The sequence below is a fragment of the Bufo bufo genome, chromosome 4 (assembly GCF_905171765.1).
Source record: "Bufo bufo chromosome 4, aBufBuf1.1, whole genome shotgun sequence".
In the NCBI taxonomy this organism is placed as follows: domain Eukaryota; kingdom Metazoa; phylum Chordata; class Amphibia; order Anura; family Bufonidae; genus Bufo; species Bufo bufo.
Genome location: NC_053392.1, coordinates 608,668,860 through 608,683,591, shown reverse-complemented (window position 1 = coordinate 608,683,591; position 14,732 = coordinate 608,668,860). Strand labels below are relative to the sequence as shown.

The following is a 14,732-nucleotide window of genomic DNA, read 5'->3' as shown; positions in this document are numbered from 1 at the left end:
AACTCAGCTTCTTCTGTATGCTGCACTTCTTTATGTAGTCTGGCTTTAGATTATACCAGGGAACTTTCCTCCTGGCTCCTGAGGCTTCAAGCTTTGGCCTCCAAGGCCAGCAGAGCTTAAAGTGCTCTGGCTGGCGTGGGCATGTCCAGCAGAGACGTGCTCTGCACAACTTCCCCTAGCAGGGGGTAAGCTAGACCTAACTCTAACCTGTGCACACCCTTCCTGCCGGAAGTATGACTTACCAATTTCTCTCCGGGTGGGGGGGGGGGGGGGGGGGTTCAGAATGGAATGGGAACCTCCATTCTACCTAACTGTTGATTTGCCGTGTTTGCTGCCTCCTTCTGGTGAACCAGGCACATTACATGTAATAAACAGTTGCAAACATTAGAAATGCACAGTGTATAGGTCCTGAACAAAATACATAAGATGACGCTTTGTTAGCCCATTAGAGATACAGTAGTAGCAGGGTGGAGAAGTGGAAATACCGCTCTGGGGCATAACATATAAACTTCAGAAGGTTATTCACAAATCTGCAGGTTAGACACGAGAATGCAGGATCCCGGGCAATCGCCTCTCTTGACAACGAAAAAGCCTTTGACTGTTGAGTGGCAGTTCATGTGGGAGATGTTGACTTGCTTAAAGTTCCCCCAGACTTTCATACGGTGGGTGCAGTTGTTATACCGGATCCCCAAGGCTAAAATGAGAGTAAATGGCTACTTATCACACCCCTTTAGGCTTCATAGAGGTACCAGGCAGGGATGTCTCTTGTCACCTATGCTGTTCACTCTCATTATGGAACCCCTTACCCAACTGATCAATTCCAGTATGCTGATAAAGGGGTGGACAATAGCAGGGATACAGGAGAAGTTATCATTGTATGCAGACGATATGCTGGTGTACTTGGCAGATCCAGGATGCTCCCTAGAGGCATTGCTGGATACGGTGGATAGCTACTGCGCTCACTCGGGGCTGCGAGTTAACTGGGCGAAGTCTAGCCTGTGCCTCATTGACGAGGAGGATAGGGCAAAGGTGTCCCCACTCTCCCACTTGACCATAGTTGATTGCTTTGTCTATTTAGGGATTGTGGTACATAGAGATCCTAGCCAGTTGTACCATTTTAATGTGGTACCTACGATGGAATATATTACGCGCAAAATTGTAGCCTGGAAAAACCTGCCTCTATCACTGGTGTACTGCATAAATATTGTTAAGATGGTACTATTACCTAAATTACTGTATATTTACAGGGCGACCCAACAAAAATTCCCAAAACTCACTTCATATCTTGTGGGGGCACCAGGCTCCCAGGTTGGCAAGGAAATCGCTGAAAGCTTTATATTCACAGGGGGGATCGGGATTGCCTGATATTTACATTTATGATATTGCCTCACAGCTGGTCTATGCATACTGGTGGATCTGGGCAGATGCAAATAATCCAGAGGTGGTTCTTGAGGCAGCGTTAGTGGGCTCATACGAGGTGCAGGCAAACATAGTATATCAGGGAGGGGGCATATACAGTGAGGTACTACACAGAAGGCATGGCGGCTGTGGTGGCGGCATGGACGACATTTGTAGAGGTGAATGCAGAGGGTCCAGATGGCGAGACCTCGTCCCCCTATATCCCACTGTGGCGGAATAGGCAGCTTAAAGAACTCCTTAATTTGCCTGACTAAGAGTTTTGGCCCCAGAGGGGGTTGAGATACCTTACCCAACTTTACCAAGATGGGTTCTTCTGTACTTTTGAAAGTCTCCAACGAGATTACAACCTACCCCGCGTGAGCTTTTATTGGTACCTTCAGTTTAAACACGCCTATGGGACACAGTTTACCACTTTGCCTTTGCAGTTGAAATGTGGCCCCCTTGAATCCATTCCTAGAAAGGCTTGACTATACAAACCAATCTCTTCATTTTATATAGAGATACTGGTTATTCAGGACTCGTCACTCTGGCGATCCTTTGAGCGTTGGTGCGTCTCATCTGAAGGAGCTGAGCTATGTGTGGAGATCTATGGTGATTAGCGCTCGGGACCAACTCATCCAGATTAAATGATTACATAGGGTGTATCTGACCCCAGTGCGGCTGTTCTACATGCGTAGACTACCGGATCCTTCATGCACGAGTCGAGGGAGTCGTCGTACCACATGATATGGGATTGTCCCACGATGCGTCGGATCTGCACTTTCATAAATACGAGGCTGGGGCTCCCAGGGATCTGCTCTCCTATAGTGTGTTTGCTTGGCCTCGTGATTAATCTAATCCCTGCTAAACATGATAGACAACTGCTCCATCTGCTAAAGTTTTACGGGAGGAAGATTATTCTCCTAAGGCTCCTTTCACATCACAGTTTCTCCTTTCCGTTCTCCGGCTCTGTTGAGGAGCAGGAGAACAAAAAGGACGGATTCTGCAGATAACTGAGACCTAACTGAGCGTAATGGAGCTAGACCTACATGCATGACTTTCGTCTCCGCTCAAAAATCATATTCTGAGCGGAAACCGAACGGACCCCATTATAGTATATGGGATCTTTAGGCTCCTGTCACGGAACCCACTGTGACCTGGGCTCCTGGAGGGAGCTGATGGCCAGCCTCCTTCCTAGCGACTATGGACCTAGGAATTCGGAGACCCCCCCTTGTTTGGTTGAACCGTGTGCCCGGGGCCCAGGGATGGATGTTGCGGTTGAGCCTGGCCCTACAGCCTTCCAATTTCCCAATTCAACACAGGCTCTGGAAACCCAAGGCCAATGACAATGGACTATCTCTGCAAACGGAACTGAAGAGGGTGACTGTAGCCTCATGGACATCCCCAAGTGGACCCGTAGATGGTCTCACCGGGTCTGCCATCCTTTAACTTGGGGGAGCTATGTGACGACATGGTCATCAGTTTGAGTTAAATGTGTACTGGTGTTGGATATGTGTAATTAGGTTATGTTGTGTAACTTGTTTCAAAAGACTGTCAGCACTGTTATCTCCCATTGTACTCTGAAAGAGCTCAGGACAATGACATTTTGGCCAAGCTCCTGCTAGGGCTTTCTGGAGCTATTTTAGCAGGTGGACCCCTGTTGTGTGGGGGCAGACATAATGTCTGGGGAGGGGAAGGGGGATGTGATGGGATTACAGTCTCATCTGTTCCAGGGGCGTAGCTAGAAATGCATGGGCCCCATAGCAAAAAAAAATTATGGGCCCCCCCCCTCTGTGCCATCCACAGATCCCCCTCCCCTAAATAGTGCCATCCACAGATCCCCCTCCCCTAAATAGTGCCATCCACAGATCCCCCTCCCCTAAATAGTGCCATCAACAGATCCCCCCCTCCCCTAAATAGTGCCATCCACAGATCCCCCCTCCCCTAAATAGTGCCATCCACAGATCCCCCCTCCCCTAAATAGTGCCATCCACAGATCCCCCTCCCCTAAATAGTGCCATCAACAGATCCCCCTCCCCTAAATAGTGCCATCCACAGATCCCCCCTCCCCTAAATAGTGCCATCCACAGATCCCCCCTCCCCTAAATAGTGCCATCCACAGATCCCCCCTCCCCTAAATAGTGCCATCCACAGATCCCCCCTCCCCTAAATAGTGCCATCCACAGATCCCCCTCCCCTAAATAGTGCCATCCACAGATCCCCCCTCCCCTAAATAGTGCCATCCACAGTTCCCCCTCCCCTAAATAGTGCCATACACAGATCCCCCTCCCCTAAATAGTGCCATCAACAGATCACCCCTCCCCTAAATAGTGCCATCCACAGATCCCCCTCCCCTAAACAGTGCCATACACAGATCCCCCTCCCCTAAATAGTGCCATCCACAGATCCCCCTCCCCTAAACAGTGCCATCCACAGATCCCTCTCCCCTAAATAGTGCCATCCACAGATCCCTCTCCCCTAAATAGTGCCATCCACAGATCCCTCTCCCCTAAATAGTGCCATCCACAGATCCCTCTCCCCTAAATAGTGCCATCCACAGATCCCCCCCTCCCCTAAATAGTGCCATCCACAGATCCCTCTCCCCTAAATAGTGCCATCCACAGATCCCTCTCCCCTAAATAGTGCCATCCACAGTTTCCTCTCCCCTAAATAGTGCCATCCACAGATCCCTCTCCCCTAAATAGTGCCATCCACAGATCCCTCTCCCCTAAATAGTGCCATCCACAGATCCCTCTCCCCTAAATAGTGCCATCCACAGATCCCTCTCCCCTAAATGGTGCCATCCACAGATCCCCCTCCCCTAAATAGTGCCATCCACAGATCCCCCTCCCCTAAATAGTGCCATCAACAGATCCCCCCTCCCCTAAATAGTGCCATCCACAGATCCCCCCTCCCCTAAATAGTGCCATCAACAGATCCCCCCTCCCCTAAATAGTGCCATCCACAGATCCCTCTCCCCTAAATAGTGCCATCCACAGATCCCTCTCAACTAAATAGTGCCATCCACAGATCCCCCCTCCCCTAAATAGTGCCATCCACAGTGCCATCCACACTCCCCTAAATAGTGCCATCCACAGATCCCTCTCCCCTAAATGGTGCCATCCACAGATCCCCCTCCCCTAAATAGTGCCATACACAGATCCCCCTCCCCTAAATAGTGCCATCAACAGATCCCCCCTCCCCTAAATAGTGCCATCCACAGATCCCCCCTCCCCTAAATAGTGCCATCAACAGATCCCCCCTCCCCTAAATAGTGCCATCCACAGATCCCTCTCCCCTAAATAGTGCCATCCACAGATCCCTCTCCCCTAAATAGTGCCATCCACAGATCCCCCCTCCCCTAAATAGTGCCATCCACAGTGCCATCCACACTCCCCTAAATAGTGCCATACACAGATCCCCCTCCCCTGAACAGTGCCATCCACAGTATCAGGTGCCTCTCTCCCCCCCCCCCCCATGTGCCAGTATCAGGTGCCAACCCCCCCCCCCCCCCCCCCAGGTGCCAGTATCAGGTCAGGTGCCAACCCCCCTCCCCCCATGTGCCAGTATCAAGTGCCCCCCCCCCCCCACGCTCCCCCCATGGCAGTAACAGTCGGGTATTAAAAAAAATAAAAATAAACACTTCTACTTACCTCCATGTCAGCGATGCGATGCAGCCTCTTCCTGTGTCCCTCCCTGTATTGTGTCCCGCCCTGTATGTCCATATATGGAGTCACTGCTTGTATTTCAGAAAAGGTTTCTGCTGGGATTCGAACCCACGACCTTCTGTATCTCTCATCCACAGATCCCCCTCCCCTAAATAGTGCCATACACAGATCCCCCTCCCCTAAATAGTGCCATCAACAGATCCCCCCTCCCCTAAATAGTGCCATCCACAGATCCCCCCTCCCCTAAATAGTGCCATCAACAGATCCCCCCTCCCCTAAATAGTGCCATCCACAGATCCCTCTCCCCTAAATAGTGCCATCCACAGATCCCTCTCCCCTAAATAGTGCCATCCACAGATCCCCCCTCCCCTAAATAGTGCCATCCACAGTGCCATCCACACTCCCCTAAATAGTGCCATACACAGATCCCCCTCCCCTGAACAGTGCCATCCACAGTATCAGGTGCCTCTCTCCCCCCCCCCCCCCATGTGCCAGTATCAGGTGCCAACCCCCCCCCCCCCCCCAGGTGCCAGTATCAGGTCAGGTGCCAACCCCCCTCCCCCCATGTGCCAGTATCAAGTGCCCCCCCCCCCACGCTCCCCCCATGGCAGTAACAGTCGGGTATTAAAAAAAATAAAAATAAACACTTCTACTTACCTCCATGTCAGCGATGCGATGCAGCCTCTTCCTGTGTCCCTCCCTGTATTGTGTCCCGCCCTGTATGTCCATATATGGAGTCACTGCTTGTATTTCAGAAAAGGTTTCTGCTGGGATTCGAACCCACGACCTTCTGTATCAGAGGCAGAGCACCTACCCTCAAGACCATAACAGCTGCCTTGCTGCTGACTGAAAAATTATGAGACTTCTACTGTTATAGCTGGCTAAGTGTACATCTATACACATAGCTGCTCATATATAGAGATATAGCAGAGCTGAGTGTGCTGGGATAGCTGTCATATAGAGATATAGCAGTGCTGTTTTTCAGTCAGTTGCAATGCCTTCTTTATGGCTGTGAGGGTTAATGCTTTGCCACTGATACATTGGAGGTTGTGGGTTCGAATCCCAGACACATCAGGAGACTTTAGTATATACAGTAAGATTAGAGCACATTAGCGAGGGAACATTAAGACCGCTGCTGTGAAGGGGCCCTGAACAGTAAGACATCGATATTTAACTAACTTGAAAATAAACTGTCGGGCCCCGAAGCAGCTGCTTCCCCTGGCTGCCTGTGTGTAGTGTCTGTGTGTGTTAATAAAAAAAAAAAAAAAAAAAAAAAAAAAAAAAAAAATTTGAATGCGGTCGGACGGGCCCCCTAGTGGCGTAGGGCCCCATAGCCACTGCTATGGTTGCTATGGCGATCCCTACGCCACTGATCTGTTCTCTTTCTGTATATAAAAGTCTGTGCAGTCCAAAAAATCTGAATTTGTTTCACCTACACTGAGTCACGTCCAGTGACTGGGGAAACTGGGAGCTACAGATCAGCGGTTTGCAATATCTCCTGAGGAAGGAAGAATACAGAGGCGTACATACTCTTCCTAAGTACTGGGGGTCCGTCACAGCTACGTTACGCTCAGTTAGGTCTCAGTTATCTGCAGAATACGTCCTTTCCGTTCTCCTGCTCCTCAATGGAGCCAGAGAACGGAAAGGAGAAACGGTGATGTGAAAGGAGCCTTAACTGGAAGCCACCCAAGGTCCCTACTCTTGCACAATGGAGACAACTGCTAAATATAGACCTACGCATGTATAAGTTAACATATGCTGCTAGAGGAACTCTGGATCAATTTAATTTGGAGTGTTTGGCTCCATGCGCAAAATACAGTTTAGATATCGGCATGGCTAGGGCTGGGGAGTGCTCAGGCGTGTGAGTATGAATGTAGTCCGGTGATTGCGCAATACTACCTGCGGAGATACTGCCACGAATGGACTTACTCCTGCGATCTTCTCTGACTTATCCCATGATTCAACTATTGCGACACCAGGGTTGCCTACTTAATTGATATCTTATGTTTTTTTTTTCAGTATGCTAATGTCTTGTATGCCATAAAAATTTGAAAAATAAATACTATAAAAAAAAACACCAGTCCACTAATGATTGTGGACTCAAAAAACCACAGCATGATTGCAATTCGACCGTATTGTGTGTTCGTACCCTCACGAAACCAGCTTGGGACTGACAATCTTCATGGCCGGGCCCCATTCCTGTTGGCCACACCGCTAGTCGACTCCATGGGGCACATTTACAAAGACCAGGGTTTTCATAATCGTCTTTGTTTCCCCTTCCGCAGCCGGAGGATTAGCTTAATTTAGGCAAAGCAGGCCGCATTCAGGTGAATGGAACTCATTTTCAATCATGGAAAATCCTGCAACAATATATGTTTGACATACTTTACCACGTGTCACTGTTTGAAGTTTCTCAGTACGTTGAAGAACCACGAACATTCACAACATTTCAAACACCAGTCCATAAACGATCACGGACTCAAAAACACTCCCTAACTGCAGCATGATCGCAACACGACCGTACTGTGTGGTCGTACCCTCACGAAACCAACTCCGGACTAACAATCTTCATGACCGGGCCCCATTCCTGTCGGCCACACTGCTAGTCGACACCATGGGGCACATTTACAAAGAACAGGGTTTTCATGATAGTCTTTGTTTCCGCTTCCGCAGCTGGAGGATTAGCCTAATTTATGATGAGGCATCTGCTTGGCAGAAAAACTCTACCAGCCCCAGGCATACATGTTAGTAAATTTGCCAGGACCATAGTCACAACCCCTGACATGACCACCTCCCCCCTCCACCCATGTCCCACTGAATTGTCAAAAACTTTTTGACCTTGATCTGTATGCAGTAAGCTCCTGAGCTCCCTCTAGTGGGGTCTGGATATATTTGCACAGAGTAAGCTCCCTGTAGTGGTGACTGTACAAATATATCCAGACACCACTGTAGGGAGCTCAGGAGATTACCGGATACAGATATATACAGAGTAAGTTCCTCTAGTGGTGGCTGTATATATCTATTCAGTAATCTCCTGCGCTCCCTCTAGTGGTGGCTGTATATATCTATTCAGTAATCTCCTGCGCTCCCTCTAGTGGTGGCTGTATATATCTGTATACAGTAATCTCCTGAGCTCCCTCTGCTGGTGGCTGTAGATATCTGTATGCAGTAAGCTTACTGCAGCACTCATAATATTGCACTGCTATTAACAATGCATAACAACTAAACAGTGCAGTCCTTATTTGTCTCATTAGGGTGCGCAGCATGGCCACGTAGCAACCCTGACAGGACTATGCCATGTGGTCATACCCAGGTACGAACTGGGGACTAAAAGTGACCCCATACTGTAGCTGGGTCAGAATTGACAGAAAGTGGGGCAACAGAAGTAGGCAGGGCCAACAATATCTAATGCAGGGGTGCACCACCAATGAGGCCAGCTGAGGCGTTTGCCTCAGGCAGCACCAGGTAGGGGGGTAGTGGAAGGGCCATGGGCACTCATTGTGGCAAAGAGGTTAGGTTAAGAAATTGGCCTGGTGGGGCACACCATTTCAGTTTTTGCTTCAGGCAACAAAAAGGCTAGGTGCACCCCCGCCCAAATATCACAGTGCAGCGTGTGCACCACAGTATTAGGCCTCCTGCACAAGTTGTTTGTCTGCATCCCAGGTGCCTTTTTTGTTGCGCAGACGTGGACCCATTTCACCGGGGCTAAAGTGCTGTCTGCATCTGTTACTCTATTATGTAGCCCAAAAAAAAAAAAAAAAACCCTAGACAAGGAGTAGTTTGTTTCTATTATGGGTGCCCATTCCACAAGTTATGGAACACAAGGGGGGCAGAGCTTGGCCGCTAAGCTGAATGGCTGCATGTCACTGAGCTCCTCTTCCTAACTGGGTCTATAAACCCTTAAAACGCACCTTTTAACCGCACTGATGGGCAAAGTGGGGAAAGATCGCTCCAAGGACCCGACAGAACCGACTCCAGTCCGCTCCAAGCAGCCTAACATGGAGCAATTTGAGAAAACAGCCTAAGGCTAGATCTGCCGAGAACCCCAAGATGGCGCCAAGCGCAACTCTTCATTCTGAAGAATATTCGGAGGCGGGAAGTACATCTGACGCTTCCGATTATAAAATTCGTAAGCGCGGTGCGATTATTTCCAAAGCAGTGCTTCAAGAGGTTCTGGACTCTGCCTTGACCCCTCGCAGTCCTTAAAACTCCTTTACCTCCTGGATAGGCAGAAAAAACTACCTTAAGACCACTTTCACACGGGCGAGTATTCGCGCGGATGCGATGCGTGAGGTGAACGCATTGCACCCGCACTGAATACCGACCCATTAATTTCTCTGGGGCTGTTCACATGAGTGGTGATTTTCACGCATCACTTGTGCGTTGCGTGAAAATCGCAGCATGCTCTATATTCTGCGTTTTTCACGCAACGCAGGCCCCATAGAAGTGAATGGGGTTGCGTGAAAATCGCAAGCAAGTGCGGATGCGGTGCGATTTTCACGCATGGTTGCTAGGTGACAGTCTATTCACTGTATTATTTCTCTTTATAACATGGTTATAAGGGAAAATAATAGCATTCTGAATACAGAATGTATAATAGGTGATCAATTGAGGGTTAAAAAAATTTTAAAAAAATAACTCACCTTCTCCTCTTGTTCGCGTAGTTCCCGGTCTCTTTACTTCTCAAAAGATGATCGGCTAGGACCTGTGGTGACTTCAGATCACATGCTCCAATCACATGGTCCATCACCACTGTGATGTACCATGTGATTGGAGCATGTGATCTGACGTCAAAGGTCCTTTAGCCCACAGCTCATCATTAAAGAAGTAAAGAAGAGACCGGGAACTACGCGAACAAGGAGAAGGTGAGTTATTTTTTTTAACCCTCAATTGATCACCTACTAAGCATTCTGTATTCAGAATGCTATTATTTTCCCTTATAACCATGTTATAAGGGGAAATAATACAATCTACACCGATCCCAAGCCCGAACTTCTGTGAAGAAGTTCGGGTTTGGGTACCAAACATGCGTGATTTTTCTCACGCAAGTGCAAAACGCATTACAATGTTTTGCACTTGTGCGGAAAAATTGCGGGTGTTCCTGCAACGCACCCGCACATTTTCCCGCAACGCCCGTGTGAAAGAGGCCTTCTAGTTCCCAAGCTTCTATATTTATTGCAAACCCTACCAATCTGGCTACCCCACTCTTTCTTTGTGGAAGTGCACCGCTCGTTCTCTGTCTTTTTATGGGCAGGTAAATCCTCTAGGATGGCCTATTCCACCCTGACCAGAGAGGAGATTCGGAGGCTTTGGCCTACCTGATATTTACACGTACTACAAAGCTTCGTTACTCCTTGACCAACCGCCATCCCCCGAACCTCTGCGTCCATCTAGAACGTAATCTGCCATCTTATAAAGAAAGCCTTATGCTCTGGGGAATCTGCTCGTGCTCTGATAACTCATACACCTCCCCACCTTGGAAGGGCATGTTAGTCGAATGGGCAAAATTGTACAAATCCCAGGACCTTCTGTTTCCCAGCCCTCACCTACAATTGCACCTGTTACAGGGACATGTCCATCCCGACACCTCCAAACCGACAGGTGTTTGGTCCCTATTATCGGAAGTCACACTACGTGATATCACATCAGACAGCGGCGACCTAGATTGGACCGCTATATGCTCCCTCCCCAAGGTCAGCACCACTTCTTTTCTCTCAACCATGGCCTTTAGCAAAGATACCACTGCTCTCAAACTACCAAACCTCACGGCCAAATCGCCCACCTGGCTAGAGAAAAAGCTAGAGGCGACCGAGGCCCCAAAATAAAAACTTTCAACCTTGTACAGGGAGCTGCTCTCTGCCGCCCCTCCGGCACTACAATTTATAGGCGCTTGGGAAAAAGAGCTTTCAATAAGTCTCAGACCCAGAGAGCGTTCATCTTCTCTCATTCACACGGCTTAAACCAGTGTATTAAAATCCAGGAAAATTCATACAAATTACTCACGATATGGTAATAAGACGCCGGAATTCCTGCACAAACTTAACCCTGACAGACCAAAGCAGTGCTGGATTGAAGCTGGTTCCCTCTCACATATGGTGGTATTGTAGTAAAATACGTTCATTCTGGGACCAACTGGAGGTACAGATTAATCAGATCCTCTCAGGTGCGCTTAGATGCCAACTTAATCTTACTCTGGTGCCCTAATGACTCGCTCATCCCCTCCAAGTCAAATCTGCCGACCATGCTCCCTACAGCTGCTGATACCTTTCCTTTGGAAGAAGGAGGAGTCGTCCCCCCCACGATGCAAATGTGGATCGAAAAGACTGACCAACTATATAGATTTGAGGAACTCTCCCATTGGGAAACACGCTCACGTAGCCGGTTTCTCAAGATATGGAAACCATGGGCGTGCTTCCGTAAATTTGCATGGAGTGGAAGAGACACCGTTCCCCACCCACCCTCCCCCTAACTCTCCACCCCTGTATGTTCATTTTGTTTCTATTGTTTAAATCTGTTCATATGCCTTAGACATGTCATTGTGGTCACTGGACTATTGTTTCTGCATATTAATTGGTGGCCATCTGCGTATGGCTCTTTACCATGCTTTACTATCCTGTGACTATATGCACTTTGAATAAAAAGAGCTTTGGTTAAGTTATGGAACACAAAAGTTAAACCTGGAGTGATTAACTTCCCTACAGCTCCACCACTGGAGATATGAATTACACCATCTCACTGAAGTCAATGGACTTTGTCTAGTACAGAGATGTGCTTGGTCCTCCCATGAGGAATGAAAACAAATGAAGAATTCTCTAATTAGGGAATACCATACAACCCCAGTTATGTCTTCTATACCTCCTACACCCTGTGACATTGTTACTTCCACCTCAGGTCTAGTCTACAGCAGGGATGCCCAACCTGCAGTGTTCCAAACCCACAACTCCCTACACGCCCCAATAGCTGTAGGCATGATTGAACTTGTTTTGTAACAGCTGGAGGCCCACAGATTAGTAGACCAGGATTGCCCAGATTCTGTGGTGCAAAAGACATGGCCAAATTCACTGTTACAGAAGTTCAGACTAAAGATACCAGGAGACGGGATGTACAAGTATACAATATTTATTACAGAGATCAGGAGAAGAGATCCCTGGTCATGGAGCCATCAGGATCATGGACAGACGCTGGTTACAGGAGACACATGGACATAGATCTGAGGAAGAATCCTCCCGGTCAGCTGGAGATCAGGGCAACGGCAACCTCATTGAGGAACTTGTCACAGGCCGACTTGTCCACATCTGGGAAATGTTTGACGATGACCTCCAGGAGACAACCACACAGCAGCTGGGGATGGAGGATGGGAGTCAGTGCACACAACAATTCTTAGAAGAATGGGGGTGTATTTGGTTTTGACAAGTCTAGCGCCCCCTTCTCCATGGGATGTGTCTAGAGAGGAGCAAATTTCACACTTTAAAATTCATTCACACTTTGGTGGTAAAAGCAGAATTGTGTTATGGATTCATTGCCACGGACCATAACGCAATTCTATGACAGAATTAACTTTCCCATTATGCAGGAGAGTCCTCTCTGCAAGCCATAGACTTCTATAAACAGAATGAACAGAATGCCTCTAAAGGCATTCAGTTATTAATTCAGTCATAGAACTGCGTTATGGTCCATGGTAACGGAATCCATAGCGCAATTCTGCTTTTACCACCAAACGAAGCGTGAACGAATTTCAGAACATGAAATTCGCTCATCTCTAGTTGTGTCTGGTTCTGCGGCTCACTAAGAGGACCAACTTCAATACCAGATACAACCATAGACAAGAGTGGCGCCATTTTTATCAGACTTTCTGATCCCCACTGGACAGATCTGCTCCTCACCTTGATGGTGTCCACACTGAGCTTCAGCTTGTTGGTGTGCATCTCCCACAGTGTGGCCAAGTTCTCCTGCAGATTTCCATAGTGGTTGAGGGCATCATTAATGGCGTGGATGATCTTCCCTCCATGTGTCTTCAGATCCTGACTGCCGGGGGTCACGTCCATGTGAGTGAAGTGGGACTTGGTGTCTGGATGGTGCTGGAAGAGACTGAGGAGGAGAGGGGAACATTCATGGTTAGGGTACATTCCCATGACCGTATGCATTTTGTGGTTCTCAAGACACTGTTCTGCAAAAGTCATTGTATTTTGCAGACCCATTGAAACACCTATTCTTGTCCACAAAATGGATATGTATCTTGCGGGGACCCTGAACAGACATACAGATACTGACAGACTGTTCACCATATTTCTTGTGGCCCCACTGAAATGAAAGGGTCCGAGAAAAAAAAAAAAAAAGCTAGATACAGACATAAATACAGTTGTGTGAATGGGGCTTTATATGAGAACAAGTCCTTACCCCCATGTACCAAGATGTCTAGACAGTATGATTCGACGGGTGGGGATCACACCCTGAGGGGCAACTTAGTATAAAAACTTGAAGTTCAACCTAAATTAATGGATTGTATCCGGTATCACAACTCAGTTCCCTCGAGTTGTATAAGGTCAAGTTACAATATAACAAACTGTCGCTGTAATAGAAAGCAGCCATTTTCTTCTAATCCTGTGCAACCTTTAAGATAGTTAATTGGTTCATTTCACCTGGTTAAACATTGAAGGGCTTGAGCAGGATAAAGTGGATCAGCACCAACCACAAGCTCAGATCCACTCATTGAATACTAATAGCACTTTTTGACCATCCAGAAATGTGTGGTGAAAGTGATGAGACACTTCTGGGTCATTGTGTGCAAGATCCATTTTTCTTGAAATATAGAAGGTGGGGGTCGAATTACAGATAGGAACCAGAAACGGTTTCTGGATCAATATTGTAACTAATACAAGTCTATACCGCAGGTTAACAAGAGGGACATTTAAAGAGCAATAAGGGACTTAGATCAAAAATAGGGATTGTCCCCCCAAAAGAGGAACACTTGGGAGATCTGCCTTCACCCCTCAATCTGCAATTCACAGGAAAGATTAACTTCTTGAGAAGTCCTCAGACATCTATGGACATGCATTGTTATTTCTAGCAGCACATATTCCCTTCCCCCACCGAGAAACATGCATGCTCAGCCCCATTCCTGGATTACAGTTTTTCACATTTAAGGAAGATTTCAAGCAAATCTGATACATTGTTGCATGTAGTGCAGGGGGCGGAGCACCAGGTGTAACAATGTATCAGCTCCTCCTTCCCAGCCCCTTGTAGCAGTGACTATCTGGCTCTGCCGCTCACCTCTCCATGGCTTCACATCCAATCTTCTCAGCGTCAGCGTCAATCTTCACAAACAAGGGCTCCAAAGCCGCCTTCTCAGCATCTGATAGCGCCATCCTGGGATGTGAAGCTCCAGCACAAGGGCCAATCTGCACTGAGGGACCCCAGACTCCATCATCACCTTTATATAGGGAGGAATGGCTGCTGATCCAGCACACCTGGGGCCCTACAGGAGAGCCTGACAACCTGGCCTGGCTGACAACTCCTGGACTGGAGTGCAGACACAATCAGCTGGCGGCTCTTGTAGACTCCTTTCATCTGAGAAGACGCTCATGTGTATAAGGACGCCTTCACACGCTGCAGATTTTGTTGCTGAATTTTCTGCAACTAAAAATCAGTTCTTACATTTGAATGGGG

At 48.0% G+C, this 14,732-nt stretch overlaps 1 protein-coding gene across 1 annotated transcript; it reads right to left on the bottom strand.

Moving 5' to 3' along the window:
* Nucleotides 1-12,272: 12,272 nt before the first annotated feature.
* Nucleotides 12,273-14,448, bottom strand: LOC120997547 (hemoglobin heart muscle subunit alpha-type-like). The gene is made up of 3 exons (XM_040427637.1): nt 14,337-14,448; nt 12,950-13,154; nt 12,273-12,407 (listed from the first exon to the last, which is right to left on the bottom strand). The coding sequence occupies exons 1-3, from the start codon at nt 14,429-14,431 to the stop codon at nt 12,297-12,299; spliced, it is 411 nt and encodes a 136-aa protein (XP_040283571.1). The 5' UTR covers nt 14,432-14,448; the 3' UTR covers nt 12,273-12,296.
* Nucleotides 14,449-14,732: the final 284 nt, after the last annotated feature.

What these genes read in the sequence shown, in the direction of transcription:
- LOC120997547 (XM_040427637.1), bottom strand. Translation starts at nt 14,431, where the DNA reads ATGGCGCTATCAGATGCTGAGAAGGCGGCTTTGGAGCCCTTGTTTGTG. An exon ending in GGATGTGAAGCCATGGAGAG is followed by an intron (nt 13,155 to 14,336) that starts GTGAGCGGCAGA and finishes TCTCCTCCTCAG; the next exon opens with TCTCTTCCAGCACCATCCAG. An exon ending in TCAGTGTGGACACCATCAAG is followed by an intron (nt 12,408 to 12,949) that starts GTGAGGAGCAGA and finishes CTCCATCCCCAG; the next exon opens with CTGCTGTGTGGTTGTCTCCT.